Below are 22,535 nucleotides of genomic sequence, written 5' to 3'. Positions count from 1 at the left end.
CTTCCCTATTACCCACCTCCTGGTTCCCCCAACCTCCCACCCCTGCCCCTTCAAAACCCTCAGGTTGTTTTTCAGAGTCCATAGAAAAAAAGAAAGGATGAATACCCAAATTTTGTAGCAACATGGACGGGACTGGAAGTGGTTATGCTGACTGAAATAAGTCAAGCAGAGAGTGTCAAGTATCATATGGTTTCACTTATTTGTGGAGCATAACAAATGACATGGAGGACATTGGGAGATGGAGAGAAGAAGGAAGTTGAGGAAAATTGGAAGGGGAGGTGAACCACTCATTTTTTTTAAATGTTTTTTTTTTTCCTTTGTGCTCCTATTACTAAAAAATGTCAAATGACCTGTCTTTGAGTTAATTGATTCTGACTTCTGCTTGGTTTAGTCTGTTATTATGCTCCCTATTTAATTCTTCAGTGTAGTCACTTTGTTTTGAATATGAATTCTTCATGTTCATTGTTTGTTTATATTTCTTTAACTTATTATTTTGTTCATGCATTATTTTTCTAGATTTGTTCAGTTGGTCACTTCTTCAGTTTGCTGGACTTCTTTAAGAGAATTATTCTGAGTTATTTGTCAGATAGTTTTTGGATCTACTTTTTTGAGGCTCAGTTATAGAAGCTTTATTAATTTCCTTTAGTGGTTTGCTTTTTACTTAATTCTTCATAATCCTTGTATCCTTACATTGGTATTTTCTCATTTGAGTAAGAAGTCTCTTCCAGAACTTAGAGATTAACTTCAGCAAGGAAAGGCCTTCACAAGTAAGCTTTGCTTAAGGTAATAAATGAATGATTTGGTAGCATCCATGGGCACTTAGTACTTATTATCAGTGTCTGTATTTGGGTGTGGCCAACTGTGGAGGCGGGTAACCACTGGCTGTGCTTTAAAGTTGTGTGGGTCTGCTGGCTGAGCTCAACACTGAAGCATGGTCACTGGGTGGGTTTCTTGTTTTAGGCTTGTCTGGCTTTATAGTCAAGTGGAGACACTAGCTGGGCTCTGTAGTTAACCTTTGTGTAAGTGGTGTTGAAGGCTGTGTTCAGTAATCAAGGATTGCTTTTGGTTGGCTACATGGCTAGGCAAGGTTATTAACAGTGCTCACAAGGTCACTCTGTAGGCTTCCTGACTACACAAGTTTAGAGACTATGCTTAACACCTGGGCAGGATGATCCAACAGTACATTAAAAAAATCATTCACCATGATCAAGTGGGATTTATTGCTGGTATGTACGGCTGGTTAAATATTTGAAAATCACTCAATAAGACATATCATATCAATAAGAGAATTGATAAAAACAAATGACCATTTCAATTGATGAAGAAAAAGTATTTTACAAAGCACAACATCCATGCATGATAAAAGCTCTCAACAAAGTAGGTTTAGAAGAAACACCTCAATATAATAAAAGCCATATATGAAAAATCTATGCCAACATCATACACAATGGGAAAAATTGAGAACTTTTCCCCTAAGGTCAGGAACAAGACAAGGGTGTCCATTCTTACCATTTTTAGTCAACAGAGTACTGGAAGTCCTAGCCACAGCAATTAGATTAACAAAACACAAAAAAGCAACCAAATCAGTAAGGAGGAGGTAAAACTTTCACTATTTGCAAGTGACATGATGCTTTATATAGAAAACCCTAAAAATCCTATGAAAAAACAAAAACCAAAAAACAACAACTACTAGAAATGATAGATGAATTCAGTAAAATTGCAGGGCATAAAATCAGTGTGCAGAAATCTGTTGTAGGAGAGCCTGGGTGGCTCAGTTGGTTAAGTGTCTACCTTCAGCTCAGGTCATGATCTCAGCATCTAGGATCAAGCCCCATATCCACCTTTCTGCTCAGGGAGAGTCTGTTTCTCCCTCTCACACTCCTTATGTGATGTCTCACTCTTTTTCTCCATCAAATAAATAAATAAAGTATCTTAAACAACAAATGTTTATAATACCCCAAGTAATTGACACAGTTAGTGCAATCCTAATCAAAATGCCACCAGCATTTTTCACAGAGCTAGAATAGACAATTCTATAATTTATATGGAACCACAAAAGAATCCAAATAGCTAAAGCAGTTTTGAAAAAGAAAAGGCAAACCTGGAGGCATCACAATTCCAGACTTCAAGTGTGATTACAAAGCTGTAGTAATCAAAACAGTGCAGTACTGGCACAAAAACAGACATATAGATCAATGGAACAGAATATAAAACCCATAAATATGCCCATCATTGTATGATCATATAATCTTTGGCAAAGCATGAAAGAATATTGTGAAAACTTGTCAGTTATATGCAAAAGAAAGAAACTGTACCAATTTCTTATACTATACACAAAAATAAATTCAAAGTGTATTAAAGACCCAAATGCAAGACTGAAACCATAAAAGTCTAAGAAGAGAGCATACGCAGGAATGTCTCTGACACCAGCTGTAGCAACTTCTTTCTAGATGTGTCTCTTGAGGCAAGGGAAACAAAAATATTGAGCCCACTTTAAAATAAAAAGTTTCTGCATAATGAAAGAAACAATTAAAAAAACCTAAAAGGCATCCTACTGAATGGAAGAAGATATTTGCAAGTGAAATATCTGATAAAAGGTTAATATCCAAAATATACAAAGAAATTATTCCAATCAACATCCAAAAAACTAATAATCCAATTTAAAAAAGGGCAGAAGATCTGATTGACCATTTCTCCAAGAAAAACATCTTGATAGTCACCAGACACATGAAGCAATTCTCAACATCATTCATCATTAGGAAAATGCAAATCAAAACCACAATTTAATATCACCTTGCACCTGTAAAGATGACTAAAATCAACAACACAATAAACAGGTGTTGGTAAGGTTTTGGAGAAAGTGGACCTTGTGCACTTGTGTTGGGAATGCAAACTGGTGTAGTCACTGTGCAAAACAGTATGGAGTTTCCTGAAAAAGCTAAAAATATAACTAATCTATGTTGCAATAGTAATACTGGTTATTTACTCCCCAATTTACAAAAACACTAATTCAAAGGGATACATGAACCAGTATGGTTATAGCAGCATTATTTACAGTAGCTAAATTATGGAAGCAGGCCAAGTGTCCATGGATAGATGAATGGATAAAGATTTGGTGTTTATATAGAAGAATATTATTCATCCCTAAAAAAAGAATAAAATCTTGCCATTTGCAACAACATGGATAGAATTTGAAAGTAAAATGTTAACTGAAATATGTCAGTGAGAGAAAGACAAATACCATATGATTTCCCTCATTTATGGAATTTAAGAAATGATACAAAGGAGCAAAGAAAAAAAAAAAGGAAGAGAGACAAATGCAGAAACAGACTCTTCCCTACTGAGAACAAACTGATGGTTACCAGAGATGGAGTGGGTGGGATAGGTGAAATAAGTGATGGGGATTAAGGAGTGTGTTTGTCATGGTGAGCACTGGGTCATGTATTGAACTGATGAATCATTATTGTACACCAGAAACTAACATAGCATTATGTTAACTATACCTGTATTAACATAAAAAATATTAAAATAAAATAAAAATAAAAACCAAATGGGCAGGGCTGCTCCCTTGTTTCCCTGCTTGAATGAGGTATAAGAATTGACTCCTCAACTTCCCCCCTTCTCTGGCTAAGAAGGAACTGGAGGCTATGCTCAGCAGTTGGGTAGGGCTGTAAGTTTGATTTCCTACTCAGGTGGGGCATTAAAGTAAGTTTCATGGTCAGTATGCTAGACACCTAATTCAGGCAGAACTGCCAACTAAGCTCACTGGACAGACAGGGTCACCTTTTGGCTGTGCAGATGAGTAGAGCTGTTGGGCAGAATCTCTGCTTGAGTACTGCTGCAAGTAAGAATATGGTCCACTGGGACGCCTGGGTGGCTCAGTTGGTTGGGCGGCTGCTTTTGGCTCGGGACATGATCCCGGCATCCTGGGATCGAGTCCCGCATCGGGCTCCTTGCTTGGCAGGGAGCCTGCTTCTCCCTCTACCTCTGCCTGCCACTCTGTCTGCCTGTGCTTTCTCTCTCTCTCTCTCTCTCTCCCTGACAAATAAATAAATAAAATCTTTAAAAAAAAAGAAAAAAGAATATGGTCCACTAAACTCTAAATACTGGTTACTATAAATCCAACCTCCAATCTATGTCTGTATCTGATCCCCAGAGTTTCAATTTTAGTTTTATATTTATTGCCTTTTTAAGAGAACCAGTTTTTATTTATTTTCTCTGTTGTTTTTCTGTGTCTAGTTTCATTTTTTTCTGCTATGATTTCTGTTTTCCTTTATTTTGTTTGCTTTGGATTTACTTTATCTTCTATTTATAATTCCTTTATGTAAGAATTTATTTTTATCAACTTAAGAATTTTTTTATTTTTTTAAGATTTTTAAAATTTATTTAGAGAGAACACAAGTTCAGGAGGGACAGAGGGAGAAAGAAAGAGAAGCAGACACCCCACTGAGCCTGAAGCCCATTGCTGGTGCTTGATCTCATGGCCCTGAGATCATGACCTGAGCTGAAACCAAGAATCTGATGCTTAACTGACTGAGCCATCCAGGTGCCCCTTTTATCTTTTCTGATGAATTTTAGTTCTTTAAGTTTCCCTCTCAGCATTGCCATAGTTGCATCCCACACATTTTGATATATTTTATTCTTAATTTTAATCAAATCCATATTTTTAAATTCACTTTGAGTTGTTTTCTTAGATTTATTAATTATTTAGAAATGCATTTATTGATTCCTGTGTATTTGGATATTTTCCTGTTTTCTTTCAGTCATTAATTTTTAGTTTGGTTCCACTGTGTTCAGAGCAAACACAAAGAATAATTTCAGTCAATTTAGATTTGGTGTTTCCACTATATCTTCTATCTTGATGAATGTTCTATGGTTATGTGGATAAGTGTGCATTCCACTTTTCTTGGTGAAGTGTTATATAAAAATGTCAGATTCCCCATAGAGTTGAGGGTCCATATCTGGGCTCTCCACTCTGTTGCACTGGTCTATGTGTCTGTTTTTATGCCAGTACCACGCTGTCTTGGTGATCACAGCTTTGTAGTAAAGCTTGAAATCGGGTAACGTGATGCAACCAGTTTTGTTTTTGTTTTTCAACATTTCCTTAGCAATTCGGGGTCTCTTCTGATTCCATACAAATTTCAGGATTATTTGCTCCAGCTCTTTGAAAAATACCGGTGGAATTTTGATCAGAATGGCATTAAAAGTATAGTGCTCCACGTCACTCGGCATCAGGGAAATACAAATCAAAACCACAATGAGATATCACTTCACACCAGTCAGAATGGCTAAAATTAACAAGTCAGGAAATGACAGATGCTGGCGAGGATGCGGAGAAAGGGGAACACTCCTCCACTGTTGGTGGGAATGCAAGCTGGTGCAACCACTCTGGAAAACAGCATGGAGGTTCCTCAAAATGTTGAAAAAAGAACTACCCTATGACCCAGCAATTGCACTACTGGGTATTTACCCTAAAGATACAAACATAGTGATGCGAAGGGGCACGTGTACCCGAATGTTTATAGCAGCAATGTCTACAATAGCCAAACTATGGAAAGAACCTAGATGTCCATCAACAGATGAATGGATAAAGAAGATGTGGTATATATACACAATGGAATACTATGCAGCCATCAAAAGAAATGAAATCTTGCCATTTGCGACGACGTGGATGGAACTAGAGCATATCATGCTTAGTGAAATAAGTCAATCGGAGAAAGACAACTATCATATGATCTCCCTGATATGAGGACATGGAGAAGCAACATGGGGGGGTAGGGGGATAGGAGAAGAATAAATGAAACAAGATGGGATTGGGAGGGAGACAAACCATAAATGACTCTTAATCCCACAAAACAAACTGGGGTTGCTGGGGGGAGGTGGGATTGGGAGAGGGGGAGGGGGCTATGGACATTGGGGAGGGGAGGCGAACCATAAGAGACTATGGACTCTGAAAAACAACCTGAGGGCTTTGAAGGGTCAGGGGTGGGAGGTTGGGGGAACAGGTGGTGGGTAATAAGGAGGGCACATTTTGCATGGAGCACTGGGTGTTGTGTAAAAACAATGAATACTCTTACGCTGAAAAAAATAAATAAAATGGGAAAAAAAAGTATAGATTGCTATAGGCAGTATAGACATTTTAACAATGTTTATTCTTCCAATCCAAAACATGGAACGGTCTTCCATCTTTTTGTGTCTTCTTCAATTTCTTTCATGAGTGTTCTGTAGTTCCTCAAGTACAGGTCCTTTACCTCTTTGGTTAGGTTTACTCCCAGGTATCTTAGGGTTCTTGGTGCTATAGTAAATGGAATCGATTCTCTAATTGCCCTTTCTGTATTTTCATCGTTAGTGTATAAGAAAGCCACTGATTTCTGTACATTGACTTTGTATCCTGCCATGTTACTGAATTGCTGTATGAGTTCTAGTAGTTTGGGGGTGGAGTTTTTGGGGTTTTCCATATAAAGAATCATGTCATCTGCGAAGAGAGAGAGTTTGACTTCTTCCTTGCCAATTTGGATACCTTTTATTTCTCTTTGTTGTCTGATTGCCGTTGCTAGAACTTCTAATACTATGTTGAACAAGAGTGGTGAGAGTGGGCATCCTTGTCGTGTTCCTGATCTCAACGGGAAGGCTGCAAGCTTTTTCCCATTGAGGATGATATTTGCTGCGGGTCTTTCATAGATAGATTTTATGAAGTTCAGGAATGTTCCCTCCATCGCTATACTTTGAAGCGTTTTCATCAGGAACGGATGCTGGATTTTGTCAAATGCTTTTTCTGCATCCATTGAGAGGACCATGTGGTTCTTCTCTCTTCTCTTATTGATTTGTTCTATCACATTGATTGACTTGCGAATGTTGAACCAACCTTGCAACCCAGGGATGAATCCCACCTGGTCATGGTGGATAATCTTTTTAATGTGCTGCTGGATCCTGTTTGCTAGGATCTTGTTGAGAATCTTTGCATCCATATTCATCAGTGATATTGGTCTGAAACTCTCCTTTTTGGTAGGGTCTTTGACTGGTTTGGGGATCAGGGTAATGCTGGCTTTATAAAGAGCGTCTGGAAGTTTTCCTTCTGCTTCAATTTTTTGGAACAGCTTCAGGGGAATTGGTGTTATTTCTTCTTTGAAAGTTTGGTAGAATTCCCCAGGGAATCCGTCAGGTCCTGGGCTCTTGTTTTTTGGGAGGTTTTGATCACTGCTTCAATCTCGTTACTAAATTTCGGTCTATTCAGGTTGTCAGTTTCTTCCTGGTTCAATTTTGGGAGTTTGTAGTTTTCCAGGAATGCATCCATTTCATCTAGGTTGCTTAGCTTATTGGCATATAACTGTTGGTAATAATTTCTGATGATTGTTTCTATTTCCTTGGTGTTAGTTGGGATCTCTCCCTTTTCATTCATAATTTTATTAATTTGGGCTTTCTCTCTTTTCTTTTGGATTAGTGTGGCCAATGGTTTATTTATCTTATTGATTCTTTCAAAAAACCAGCTTCTAGTTTCATTGATATATTCTACTGTATCTCTGGTTTCTACCTCATTGATCTCTACTCTAATCTTGATTATTTCCCTCCTTGCGTGTGGAGTTGGTTTGATTTGTTGTTGATTCTCCAGTTCTTTAAGGTGTAGAGACAGCTGGTGTATTCTGGATTTTTCAATGTTTTTGAGGTAGGCTTGAATGGCTATGTATTTCCCCCTTAGAACCGCCTTTGCTGTATCCCATAGGTTTTGGACCAAAGTGTCCTCATTCTCATTGGTTTCCATGAATTGTTTAAGTTCATGTTTGATCTCCTGGTTGATCCAAGCATTCTTAAGCAAGGTGGTCTTTAGCGTCCAGGTGTTTGAGTTCTTTCTGAACTTTTCCTTGTGATTGAGTTCCAGTTTCAAAGCATTGTGATCTGAGAATATGCAGGGAATAATGTCAGTCTTTTGGTATCAGTTGAGTCCTGCTTTGTGACCCAGTATGTGGTCTATTCTGGAGAAGGTTCCATGTGCACTTGAGAAGAATGAGTATTCTCTTGTTTTAGGGTAGAATGTTCTGTATATGTCTATGAGGTCCATCTGGTCCAATGTTTCATTCAATGCTCTTATTTATTTATTAATTTTCTGCTTCGATGATCTGTCTATTTCTGAGAGAGGCATATTAAGATCTCCTACTATTATTGTATTCATATCAATATGATTCTTTATCTTGATTAATAGTTTTCTTATGTAATTGGCTGCTCCCATATTGGTGGCATAGATATTCACAATTGTTAGATCATCTTGGCGGATAGTCCCTTTAAGAATTATGTAGTGTCCTTCTGTATCTCTGACTACAGTCTTTAGTTTAAAATCTAATTTATCTGATATGAGAATCGCTACCCCGGCCTTCTTTTGAGGCCCATTGGCATGAAATATGCTTCTCCATCCCTTCACTTTCAGTCTGGGTGTATCCTTAGGTTCAAAATGGGTCTCTTGTAGACAATATATGGATGGGTCCTGTCATTTTATCCAATCTGCAACCCTGTGTCATTTTATGGGTGCATTTAGGCCATTCACATTGAGAGTGATTTTTGAGAGATAGGTTTTTATTGACATCATGTTGCCTTGAAGTCTTTCTGTCTGTAGATTGTTTCTATATTTCTGTTCAATGATATTCTTAGGATTTTTTCTCTTTTATAGGACCCCCTTAATATTTCCTGCAGTGTCGGCTTGGTGGTTGCATAGTCTTTTAAGCCTTGCCGGTCTTGGAAACTCTTTATCTCTCCATCCATTTTAAATGTCAGTCTTGCTGGATAGAGATATTTGCAAATGACAGTACAGACAAAAGGTTGATATCCAGGATCTATAAAGAACTTCTCAAACTCAACACACACAGAACAGATGATCATATCAAAAAATTGGCAGAAGATATGAACAGACACTTCTCCAATGAAGACATACAAATGGCTATCAGACACATGAAAAAATGTTCATCATCACTAGCCATCAGGGAGATTCAAATTAAAACCACATTGAGATACCACCTGACACCAGTTAGAATGGCCAAAATTAGCAAGACAGGAAACAACGTGTGTTGGAGAGGATGTGGAGAAAGGGGAACCCTCTTACACTGTTGGTGGGAATGCAAGTTAGTGCAGCCACTTTGGAGAAGAGTGTGGAGATTCCTGAAGAAATTAAGAATAGAGCTTCCCTATGACCCTGCAATTGCACTGCTGGGTATTTACCCCAAAGATACAGATGTAGTGAAAAGAAGGGCGATCTGAACCCCAATGTTTATTGCAGCAATGGCTACAGTAGCCAAACTGTGGAAAGAACCAAGATGCCTTCAACGGATGAATGGATAAGGAAGATGTGGTCCATATACACAATGGAGTATTATGCCTCCATCAGAAAGGATGAAGACCAAACTTTTGTACCAACATGGACGGGACTGGAAGAGATTATGCTGAGTGAAATAAGTCAAGCAGAGAAAGTCAAGTATCATATGGTCTCACTTATTTGTGGAGCATAACAAAGAACATGGAGGACATGGGGAGATGGAGAGGAGAGGGAGTTGAGGGAAACTGGAAGAGGAGATGAATCATGAGAGACTATGGACTCTGAAAAACAACCAGAGTGTTTTGAAGGGGCGCGGGGGTGGGAGGTTGGGGAACCAGGTGGTAGGTAATAGGGAGGGCACATACTGCTTGGAGCACTGGGTGTGATGACAAAACAATGAACACTCTTATGCTGTAAATAAACAAATAAAAAAATGTCAGATTCTTCTGATTTATTGTATTATTTAAATCTTTTATATCCGCTTTTACCCTTAATTTGCATTTTCTATTTTTCTTTTTCCCCTTCTGATATTCTAAGATTGTTTCTTTCATGTTGTCTTTTCTAGTTGAACAACTTTCTTTTAGCCATATTTTAAGGATGGGTCAGTTAGCAACAGATTCTCTTAATTTTCATTGTCTGAGGATGTCTTTAATGCCCCTTAAGTCCTAAAGGAAAGTTTCATGGGTTATTTAATTTGTGACTTACAGTTCTCCTTTTCAGCATTGAAAATGTCATGTTACTTCTTTCTGACCCCCAGAGTGTCAGATAGAAATCCATTGTCATTCAAATCAATGTTCCCCTATAAGTAATATGTTGTTTCCCTTTGGTCATTTTATGTTATTTATTTATTTATTTTAACTGTACTTTTATTTATATTTATTTATCTTTTATTATGTAATGTTAGTCACTATACAGTACATCATTAGTTTTTGATGTAGTGTTCCATGATTCATTTTTTGTGTATAACACCCAGTGCTCCATGCAATATGTGACCTCATTAATACCCATCACCAGGCTAACCCATACCCTAACCCCCTCCCTTCTAAAATCCTTCAGTTTGTTTCCTGGAGAACATAGTTTCTTATTGTTCATCTCCCCCTCTGATTCCCCATCCCCTCATTTTTCCCTTCCTTCTCCTAATGTCCTCCACGCTATTCTTATGTACAACAAATAAATGAAACCATTTAATTGACTTTCTCTTCTTTACTTATTTCACTTAGCATGATTTCCTACAGTCTCATCCATGTTGATGCAAAAGTTGGATATTCATCCTTTCTGATGGCTGAGTAATATTCCATTGTATACATAGACCACATCTTCTTTATCCATTTGTCTTTTGAAGGGCATCTCAGCTCTTTCCAGAGTTTGGATATTGTGGAGATTGTTGCTATAAACATTGGGGTGCATGTAGTCCTTCTTTCACTACATTTGGATTGTTGAGCTAAATACTCAATAGTGCAATTGTTGGGTCATAGGGTAGTTCTATTTTTAACTTTTTGAGGAATCTCCACCCTGTTTTTCAAAGTAGCTTTACCAACTTGCATTCTTACCAGCTGTGTAAGAGGGTTCCTCTTCCTCTACAGCCTCTCTAACATTTGTTGTTTCTTGCCTTGTGAATTTTTGTCATTCTAACTGGTATAAGACAGTATCTCAATGTGGATTTGATTTGAATTTCCGCGATGGCTAATAACGATGCACATTTTTTTGTGTGTCTGTTAGCCATTTGTATGTTTTCTTTGGAGAAATGTCTGTTCATATCTTCTGCCCATTTTTTACTTGATTTTTTTTTTTTTTTTTAGGTGTTGAGTTAGAGAAGTTCTTTATAGATCTTGGATATCAGCCCTTTATCTGTAGTGTCATTTGCAAATATATTCTCCCATTCTGTGGGTTTTTTCTACATATCTTGACTGTTTCCTTTGCTATGTAGAAGCTTTTGATCTTGATGATGTCCCAAAAGTTCATTTTTACTTTTGTTTCTTTCCCTTTGGCCTTTGGAGACGTGTCTTGAAAGAAGTTTCTGTGGCTGATGTCAAAGAGGTTAGTGCAATGTTCTCCTCTAGAATTTTGATAGAGGTCTTACATTGAGGTATTTAATCCATTTTGAGTTTATCTTTGTATTTGGTGTAAGAGAATGTTCGGGTTTGTCTTCTGTATGTAGCTCTCCATTTTCTCCAACTTCATTTATTGAAGAGACTGTCTTTTTCCATTAGATATTTTTTATTCTTATTTGACCATAGAGTTGGGGGTCCATATCTGGGCTCTCTACTCTGTTCCATTGATCAATATGTCTGATTTTGTGCCTGTACCATGCTGTCTTGGTGATTACAGTTTTTTAACATAGCTTGAAATAAGGCAACATGATGCCATCAGCTTTGTTTTCTTTTTTTTTCAAAATTTCCTTGGTGATTTAGGTCTTTTCCAGTTCCATACAAATTATAGGATTGATTGTTCCAGCAATTTGAGAAATGCTGGTGCTATTTTGATCAGGATAGCATTGAAAGTGTAGTTTTCTCTGAGCACATAGACATTTTAACAGTGTTTATTTTTCCAATCCATGAGCATGGAATGTTTTTCCATCTTTTTGTGTCTTCAGTTTCTTTCATAAGTGTTCTGCAGTTTTTACAGTATAGATCCTGTACCTCTTTGGTTAGGTTTATTCCAAAGTATCTTATGGCTTTTGGTGCTATTGTAAATGGAATTGATTCTCTAATTTCTCTTTCTATAAATACATTGTTAATGTATAGTAAAGCAACTGATTTCTGTGCATTGATTTTGTATCCTGCCACATTACTGAATTGCTATATGAGTTCTAGTAATTTGGGGGTGGAATATTTTGGTTTTTCCAGATAAAGTTTCACATCATCTGTGAAAAGAGTGAGTTTGACTTCTTCTTTGCCAATTCAAATATATTTTCTTTTCTTTACCTTTTCTTTTCTTTTTTTTTCTTTTCTTTTTTTTTGTTTTTTTTTGGTCTGATTGCTGTTGCTAGGACTTCTAGTACTATGTTCAACAACAGTGATGAGAGTGGGCATCCTTGTTGTGTTCCTGATCTTAAGGGAAAGGCTGTTAGCTTTTCACCATTGAAGATGATATTCATTGTGGGATTTTCATAGATAGATTTTATGAAGTTAAAGAATGTTCTATCTATCCCTACACTTTGAAGCATTTTAATTAGGAACAGATGCTGTAACAATTGAGAGGACAATGTGATTCTTCCTCTTATTGATTTGTTCTATCACATTGATTGATTTGTAAATGTAGAACCACACTTGTCTCCCATGAATAAATCCCACCTGGGCATGGTGTATAATTTCTTTAATGTTCTGTTGGATCTCATTAGTTAGGATCTTGTTGAGAATATTGGCATCCATATTCATCATGGATATTGGTCTGAAATTCTCCTTTTTCATGGGTCTTCACATGGCTTGGGGATTGGGGTAATGTTGGCTTCATAAAAAGATACTGGAAGTTTCCCTTCTGTTTCTATTTTTTTGAAACAGCTTCAGGAGAATAGGTATTATTTCTTCTTTGAATGTTTGTTAGAATTCTCCATGGAATCTGTGAGGTCCTTGGCTCTTTTTTGGAAGGTTTTTGATCACTGTTTCAACCATGTTACTAGATATTGGTCTATTCAGGTTGTCAATTTCCTCCTGAGCCAGTTTTGGAAGTTTATAGGCTTCCAGGAATGCATCTATTTCTTCTAGGTTGCTTAACTTATTGGCATATAACTGTTGGTAATAATTTCTGATGATTGTTTCTATTTTGGTGTTATAGTATCTTCCCTTTCATTCATAATTTTATTAATTTGGGTCCTCTCTTTTTTTTCTTTGGATTAGTTTGGCCAGTGGTTTATCAATCTCATTGATTCTTTCAAAAAACCAGCTTATAGTTTCATTGATGTGTTCTACTGTATCTCTAGATTCTATCTCATTGATCTCTGCTATAATCTTGATTATTTCCCTTTTTGTGCATAGGTTGGCTAAATTTGTTGTTGATTTTCCAGTTCTTTATGGTGTAAAGAGAGCTGGTGTATTCTGGATTTTTCAATTTTTTGAGGGAGGCTTGGATGGCTATGTATATCCTTCTTAAGACCACCTTTGCCATATCCCATAGGTTTGGGACTGATGTGTCTTTGTTCTCATTCGTTTCCATGAATTGTTTGAGTTATTTTTTGATTTCCTGGTTGATCCAAATATTATTAAGCAGGGTAGTCTTTCACTTCCAAGTATGTGGATTTCACCCAAACTTTTTCTTGTGATTGAGTTCTGGGTTCAAATTATTGTAGTCTGAGAATATACAGGGAATAATCTCAGTATTTTGTTATCAGTTGAGCCCTGATTTTTGACCCAGTATGTGCTCTTTTCTGGAGAAGGTTCCATGTGCACCTGAGAAGAGTGAGTATTCTGTTGTTTTATGGTGGAATGTTCTGTACATATCTATGAGGTCCATCTGGTCCAATGTGTCATTCAAAGATCTTGTTCTTTATTCATTTTCTGCTTGGATGATCTGCCTATTACTGAAAGTGGTGTGTTAAGATCCACTACAATTAATGTATTCATATCAATATGACTATTTTGATTAACAGTTGGCTTATGTAGTTGGCTGCTCCCATGTTGGGGGCATAAATATTTAGAATTGTTAGATCTTCTTGCTGTATATGCCTTTTAATAATGATGTAATGTTGCTAAGGAAATGTTGAAAAACAAAAACAAAACTGGTGGCATCACGTTACCTGATTTCAAGATTTACTACAAAGCTGTGATCACCAAGACAGCATGGTACTGGCATAAAAACAGACACATAGACCAGTGGAACAGAGTAGAGAGCCCAGATATGGACCCTCAATTCTATGGTCAAATAATCTTCAACAAAACAGGAAAAAAGATACAGTGGAAAAAAGACAGTCTCTTCAATAAATGGTGCTGGGAAAACCGGACAGCTATATGTAGAAGAATGAAAATTGACCATCTCTTACACTGTACACAAAGATAAACTCAAAATGGATAAAAGACCTCAACATGAGACAGGAATCCATCAGAATCCTAGAGGAGAACATAGGCAGTAACCTCTTCGATATCAGCGACAGCAACTTCTTTCAAGATATGTCTCCAAAGGCCAAGGAAACAAAAGCGAAAATGAAGTTTTGGGACTTCATCAAGATCAAAAGCTTCTGCACAGCAAAGGAAACAGTCAACAAAACAAAAAGCAACCCACGGAATGGGAGAAGATATTTGCAAATGACAGTACAGACAAAAGGTTAATATCCAGTATCTGTAAAGGACTCCTCAAACTCAACACACACAAAACAGACAATCATATAAAAAAAATAGGCAGAAGATATGAACAGACACTTTTCCAATGAAGACATACAAATGGGTATTAGACACATGAAAAAAAGTTCATCATCATTAGCCGTCAGGGAGATTCAAATTAAAACCACATTGAGATACCACCTTACACCAGTTAGAATGGCCAAAATTAGCAAGACAGGAAACAACATGTGTTGGAGAGGATGTGGGGAAAGGGGAACTCTCTTACACTGTTGGTGGGAATGCAAGTTGGTGCAACCACTTTGGAGAACAGTGTGGAGATTCCTCAAGAAATTAAAAATAGAGCTTCCCTATGACCCTGCAATTGCACTGCTGGGTATTTACCCCAAAGATACAGACGTAGTGAAAAGAAGGGCCATCTGTACCCCAATGTTTATAGCAGCAATGGCCACGGTCACCAAACTGTGGAAAGAACCAAGATGCCCTTCAATGGACGAATGGATAAGGAAGATGTGGTCCATATACACGGTGGAGTATTATGCCTCCATCAGAAAGGATGAATACCCAACTTTTGTAGCAACATGGACGGGACTGGAAGAAATTATGCTGAGCGAAATAAGTCAAGCAGAGAGAGTCAAGTATCATATGGTTTCACTTATTTGTGGAGCATAACAAATGACATGGAGGATATTGGGAGATGGAGAGAAGAAGGAAGGTGAGGAAAATTGGAAGGGGAGGTGAATCATGAGAGACTATGGACTCTGAAAAAGAACCTGAGGGTTTTGAAGGGGCAGGGGGTGGGAGGTTGGGGAACCAGGTGGTGGGTAATAGGGAGGGCACATATTGCATAGAGCACTGGGTGTTTTGCAAAAACAATAAATACTGTTATGCTGAAAAATAATTAAATATTAAAAAAAAGAAAACTTGATTTGTGGGCTAGAGTGGACAAAGCACAAGATGGACATGAACATCTTATTTTGCAGAAAGTAAAGGAGTTCTCAAAGAATGGAGATGTATCAAGACCAACAAGGGAGCAAGCTTGAAGAGTTTTACCAAAGAGGAGGGCTTTCTATAAAATAACTTGCTGTCCTTAGTAAAAAATATAGAGTAAAGGACACAATGTCTAATCCACTATCAAGTGATTCAGAAAATAAGTATTTCTCCAGACCGGAGAGAATGAAAGAATGAGAAGATTTTCATAGCATAAAATGAAAACAATTGGTGAAACTCAGTGAATGTATACAAGAGTTCTCTGTACTACCATTTGAAATTTGTGTGCATGTTTGAAATTGTAGCAATATAAAAAGTTTAGAAAATAAATACGCCAAACGTCTAAAAAAAGAATGATGTAATGTCCTTCTGTATCTCTGACTAAAGTGTTTAATTTAAAATCTAATTTATCTGATATACGAATCTCTACACTATCTTTCTTTTGAGTCCTATTGGCATGAAAGATGGTCATGCATTCCTTCATTTTCAGTCTGCGTGTATCTTTAGGTTTCAAATGGCTCTCTTGTAGACAGCATATGGACAGGTCCTATTGTTTTATCCAATATGCAATCCTGTGCCATTTTGTGGGAGCATTTAGGCCATTCACATTCAGAGTGATTATTGAAAGATATGTTTTTATTGATGCCATGCCTGTGAAGTCTTTTTTTTCTATAGATTGTCTCTGCAAATTTCTGTTCTATGTCACTCTTGGGTTCCTTATTCTTTTATAGAACCCCCATTAATATTTCCTGTAGTGCCGGCTTGGTGGTCACATACTCTTTCAAACCTTGCTGGTCTTGGAAGCTCTTTATCTCGCCATCCATTTTGAATGTCAACCTTGGTGGATAAAGTATTCTTGGCTGCATGTTCTTCCCCTTTAGGGTCCTCAATATGTTTTGCTAGCCCTTCTGGCTTGCCAGGTTTCTTTGGACAGCTCTGAATTTATTCTGATGGATCTTCCTCTGTATTTAAGGAAACTCTTCTGCCCCCAGAAGCTCTTGTCTAAAATTATGATTTGTCAGTTTCACAATTAAGTGCCTTGAGGTCTTTCTAAATTCTAGGATCTTGTAGGGTCTTCTTTCTGCCTCTAGGACATGAACACTTGTTCCATTCCCCAGACTGGGAAAATTTTCATCCAGAATTTATTAAACTATATCTTCTAGTCTTCTCTTTTTCCACTCCCTCAGGGATCCCAATAATTCTGACATTAGAACATTTCATGGCATCATTTATTTCTCTAATTATTCTGTTTTCTTGGCTTCTAAGCTGTTTCTTCCAGGCCTCCTTCTGATCCTTTTTCTGTATCAGTTTCTCCTCTAGATCTCTAATTCTATCTTCTGCCTTGGTTACCCTATCTGTTAGAGTATTTAAATTAAATTAGATCTCATTGATAGCATTTTTCACTTCTGCTGGTGTGGCTCTCACTTCTGCCCTTAGAGATTCTATATTGTGACTCATGGTTTTCTCCAACCTAGCCATTTCCTGGATAATTGTTACCCTGAATTCCCTTTCTTACATAATATTTATGTCCATATTCAAATAGTTCTGTTGGAGAGGGCACAGTATCTGATTTTTTCCTCTCTTGGGTGTTCCTCCTCCTAGTCATTTTGGTGAGAGGTGCTTTGGAGCAATCGGAAGTCCCCACCAAAAAGAAAGAAAAAATAAAAAGAGAGAGAACAAGAAAGAAGAGAGAGAGAGAGAGAGAGAGAACCAGGTAGGATGAGCCCCGGAATTAAGATTTATGTGGTATATAAACAAAAACAGACAAACAAAAAGACCGACAAAAGTAAACAACAAGAAAAAAGGACCCAGTCAGAATGAACCCCAAGAATAAGATTTATGTAATACCAGAACAAAACCAATACATAGAAACACAGACAGAAGAAAAAGATGGGAGGGTCTTTATAAATCCTCGATGTGGGTGAGGAAGTTTATTTTGTTTCTTCCTGGGTGTATATTGTTATCTTTGTTAACAGACTCAACTTTTCAGAGATAAAGGGACATTAAAACTGGTTTATATATGGGAGTAGTATTGAATAGGGAAAAAGGTTTACCATGAGACTTATATCTATATGTATTTTAAAAAAGAAAAAAGGAAAAAAAGGAAAGAAAAAGAAAAACAATTATATGTATGAAAAAAGTTCAAGTTAAAAGGTTATTATGGAGTATTCTGTATTAAGCCTCTAGTTGTAATGGAAGGTAGGTTAAAGAAATTAAAAGAATAAGAATCAGGAGAATGAATTAGAAATAAAAATTGTATCTGTGAAATATAGAGCTTTTAGGGCAATACCGGGAGCTTAATATATTGTTTTCTCCTGGTGTTGGGGTTTTACAGTTTTATGGGGACCCTGTGGTTGTTCTCATTCTTTCAGCTGCCTTTGGGGGAGGGGCCTGTCGCACTGTTTTTCAGTTAGTCTTGCTTGGGTTGAGTTTTCCTGCCCCTATCAAGGGCCTGGGTTCTGTGGAAACCAGTTCTTCAGGCTTTAGTTCTCTGTAGTTTTGTTGTTGTTGTTGTTTGTTTTTTGTGGGGTTTTTTTTTGTGGTTTTTGTGATTTTTCGGGGGTTTAATGGAAAGCAAACTGCATCCAGACCTCCACCTCAGAGAGAATCCTCAGTCTGCTCCTTTCTGGGTGATTGAGAACACACAGACTCCCCTTTTGCAAACTCTGCTGAACCACACAACCTCCCATAGTTGGTGCACATGCCCAGCCACTGTCTCAGGGGTCACCTGAAGCATCCGCTTGTCTCTACACCCCCTTGCCACTAAAGCTGGGAGAGATATTGGTCCAGGGAGCCCGCTTCAGGTGGCTGCCTTTGTTGGGACTGCTGTCTGGGGACCAGGACAACCTGTCTGATGCACTCAGTGGTATGGCTGCTGCCACAGGATCCTGACCAGAGATCACACTGAGTTCCTTCAGGTGTGGTCTGGGAGCATCCAGACCCTCAGCCAGCCCTAGAGACTGCCAGGTAGCATCCACACCAAGCTCTCTCAAGCATAGATAGGGAGTGTGGTCAGATCCAGGCCGCATAATGCACTCAGAGTGCAAAAGGTTATGATTCTAGAGAGCGCCCACCAGACTCCCTCACATGCAGGTGAGAGCTTGTCCAGCCTAGTGATGGTGCAAGCAGTGCACAGTTAGGTGCTCAGGGACCAGGAACTGGAGGCTCCACTGTACTTTCTCCTGCATGGGTGGACACTGGCAGTGGCCATCCTGGGAATGTGGGCTTAAGCCTGTGCCCGTTACCGCCCAATTCCACCAGTTGCCCCTTAATATTTTTTGCTCTTTTTGAGTGCTTTTAACCAGACTCTAAGTTAATGCTGGTCCCCAACCACAGGGCACTTATGTATTGGGGTATTACTTTCCAATGTGTCACTTCTGGCGGCTTCCTCCCCCTTCTGCTTATCATCTGATATCATTCCAAGCATTCCCATTCAGCTTTACCTCTCCACTGGTGTCTTCTGCCCCTGTAGAGATCCAGCAGTGTATAATCCTACATCTCAGGCTGATTTCATTGGTGTTTTGCTAGATATTTATCTTACTTTAGGGGACTGGTTGAAATAGGGTCTCCTACTTCTCCACCATCTTGTCCCTCATCCTTAACTTATGTTTTTAAAACATTAGTTTTCTTCATGAAGAACCAAATGTAAGGGGCTAGGTTCAATACAAGGAGAGTGATCAGGAGGCCACCAGTATAGTCCAGGTAAAATATACTTTTTTTCTTTTTCTTTTATACTAGTAAAAATAGAAACAAATGAATCAGTTATAGTAATTTAGGAGACAAAACAGACAAGAATCACCAATATGTTAACTTCCAGGATTTCTGGCTTGATCAACTGAGTGAACAGAAGTGTCACTTAATTTTCAAAAACATCTACATCCTCACTGGGAGAAAACCCACCATAAAAATACATCCCTTTGGGCTTAGGTTTACATTTCCTGATCTGAAGCACAGTTACACACTCAGAAGAAATGTTCCCCCATTCCACATACTTCTTGTCTCATATTCATGACCATGACCAAGCTAACGACCACCCAGTTGCATGCAAATCATAGTTATTAACTATAGAGTCCCCAGTGTGCACTGGAATTTCCATATCTTCCATGTGAACAATAGGCCAAAAAATTTTGCTGTTAAACATTTTGATTAAGCAATGGCTTAAATACTCTACCATTTGATTTTATAACTAAGAACTTAAACTTTCCATCATTTCCTTCCCCCATTATGTGTCTGTGGTTTCCAATGAAGGTCTCCAGAAAGCCACTGACTACTGTAAGCCAAGATGAATAATAGGCTCTAGACAGTGTTTTATTCTTCAACCTTCAATGTTATATGGCAACTGAGTACCAGCCTTGTGGTTTTCTACATTTGATCTGCAAAGTATACCGAACTAGGCAGACAGGCTGTCTGAGCAGACAGGAAAAGTTGCAGTCAATCAAAGTTTCTATTATATACCGAATGAAACCAGGTATTTGGAGTCAACCAAATTAAGACATGAATCCTTGCTCAATTTCTAGCAGGATGATCTTGGATAAAATTACTCCATCTGATCTTTTGTTTATTCATATATAAAAAATATATCACCTTGATAGAACTAAAACAAGTCAAATACAATCAGGTATTAGGCGATTTGTAAAGTGTAAAGCACTACCTCTTTCAGTTATTATCTTCATTCTGTCTCTATGTCTTCTGTTCTCCCCTTGCCGTGTAAAATGGTATTAAGGATATTATAGTGAGGTCGGGTCATCTTATCTCATCCATGTTTTATATCTTGTCTGTCTGTGGTATCTAACCAAGGTTTCAGAGAGGCTTGAACTTATAGGTGACAAAGGAATTTTGCTCAAAGGTACCAGACAGAAGGATTCTCTCCTATTAAAAAGCTCCCCAAATTCCAAATAGACCTCTTATACCCCAAATTGTGAAGGAGTCCATGAGATCTGTAATCACCTCTCCTTGCCCAGTGGACAGGTTTAAGCCTTGTCTTAGCCCCCTATTTCCCTCTGGATAATTTTTTTTAGAATTCAAAATATGTTGGTACCTATGGGTTAAAAGATGGTACCCACCACTCTGATTAAGACAGCTTTTTCATTTCCAAAACACAAACATGCAGACCCCACAAACAGGGTAATCAAACCCATATTATACTCTTCCAGTGAGTTCTCTTTGTTTCAGTCACAGTCACAAACTCCCAGAGGCCACAGGGATCATTAAAATTACCATGTTCACTCTTATAGTCTTCCACCAAGTACTTTAATGTACAGGATTTGTTGCCTAAAATAGGGAAAGGGCACCCAATATTGCCTTTATTGTAACTGTGCCAGAAACTTGGAGGACTAACTTCCTGAGGAACTTCTGGCAAAGGGGGTTGCAAGTACTCAGCAACAATATTCTATCTACCTAAAATAGTTTATTCCTAAGGAAAATCAAAATAAAATTTTTATCTTCAAATACCACCCACCCTTTTTTCATCATGCCTATTTTCTTAGTCCTTAGTTTAGAAGTGGATTATCTTTACAGCTAACTTAGCCTTGGATCACAGTGAACTTGCCTAGGCCATGAAAAGTAACAGAAACTTAATGAGTTTTACCCTTGGTATCTACTTTGTAAGAAGAATCAGTTGTTAGGAATTTCCGGATCTTCCAAGTGTCAATGGTTGATATATTCCAGATGTTGAAATTTGTGATATAGGATACAAGGGAACTTCCTTGCCCCAGCTGCCCAAGTGGAGAAAATAAAATAAAGTACATAACTTCCATGTAAATAAATAAGTGAAGAAATGCCAGATGATTTTGATTCCATCCTCTGCCTCTCTACTTCTCATTCCCCTTTGACAGTGGGATCAGTTACTAGAACATGGCCTTCTGGGACTGCATTCAAGATGTACCATTGCAGGATTCAGCTGTCACTGCTTGAGGGACAGAAGCTTGAAGCTGTCATCCAGGATGGACCTCCTGTTGCGTCGTAGCTTTCTCTGCCGATACTGGTACCAGACCACACCACTAAGAGCCAGAGCAATGAACAGGAGAATGACACCAATACCAATTAAAAAAGAAGCCAGTATTTCAATATTCTTTACAGGGATCTGCATGCCCAGCATCCTCACATTTCCTTCTCCAATGTCTCTGAGGATTTTTCCTGAAATGGAATAAGAGAAAAATAGGAACCCTGAATTGGAGAGTATTCCAATGGGGCACCATTTGCAGTCAATGCCTGGGAAAGAAGAAATAACTCCATCAAAACTGGACGGAGGAACTGCTCCTATCACTAAAAAGACCAGCGGATGAAGAAAGATTTATAGGCTACAAAGAATTTGTGTGACATGATGTCACAGCTGAGAAAGCCCTTAGGAATCACTGAGATCCCAAACCCTCCGTAGAAAGAGCTAAAACTCAGAGTAGAAAGGGCCTTGATATATTTCTCCAAATATATAAAGACTTGTGATGTAAAAATAGTAATAATGAAGGTAATTGGATTTGTTTTGCCTGTTTCCAAAGGATAGAAGTGGGGGCAATGAGTAGAATCTTCAGGGAGGCAGTATGACTCAATCATCTAGCTTATCAATGCTCAATTTGACTATTGGACCATGACAGCTACCTGCCACTGTGATGTCTTGTCTCTCACCTTTTTGATTCATGATAATACTGATGTCACATTTATCTTTCCAGGTGGAATAATCTGATTGTCTTAGTTCTTGGTATACAGACTTTTGCTGATCTCTAATTAACCCACAGAGTAAAATTCAGAATTAAGCTAGGCATTCCAACTCTCACAATCAAGCTCTAACTTGCCACTTTTTGTAGTTTTACCTTCTACTCTTAGCCACAATCACTCATTCTTTGTTTCCCAGAGTAAGTGACACTCTTTCAGGCTCCCAAGACTTTCTTAACACCCTTTCTCCCTCTTCATCTTTCTATACCTCTTTTAAATATTACAGGTCTCTGCAAAGCCGTCTTCAATTTAGCTGGACAGTTAATGGT

General features: G+C 38.1%; 1 protein-coding gene across 3 annotated transcripts in view; it reads right to left on the bottom strand.

Annotated features, from left to right (window-relative positions):
• Positions 1–19,255: 19,255 nt before the first annotated feature.
• Positions 19,256–22,535, bottom strand: part of HEPH (hephaestin) — a 137,150-nt gene continuing 133,870 nt past the window's right edge. For all 3 annotated transcript variants that reach the window (XM_045995747.1, XM_045995746.1, XM_045995744.1), the window contains one exon: positions 19,256–21,693. In XM_045995747.1, coding sequence (XP_045851703.1) covers positions 21,461–21,693 — 233 coding nt within the window. In that variant the 3' untranslated portion in view covers positions 19,256–21,460. The remainder of the gene's footprint in view (positions 21,694–22,535) is intronic.

Source organism: Meles meles, chromosome X (assembly GCF_922984935.1).
Source record: "Meles meles chromosome X, mMelMel3.1 paternal haplotype, whole genome shotgun sequence".
Taxonomy (NCBI): Eukaryota; Metazoa; Chordata; class Mammalia; order Carnivora; family Mustelidae; genus Meles; species Meles meles.
Note: the sequence above shows the minus strand (reverse complement) of the source record. Positions and strands in the feature narration are given on the sequence as shown.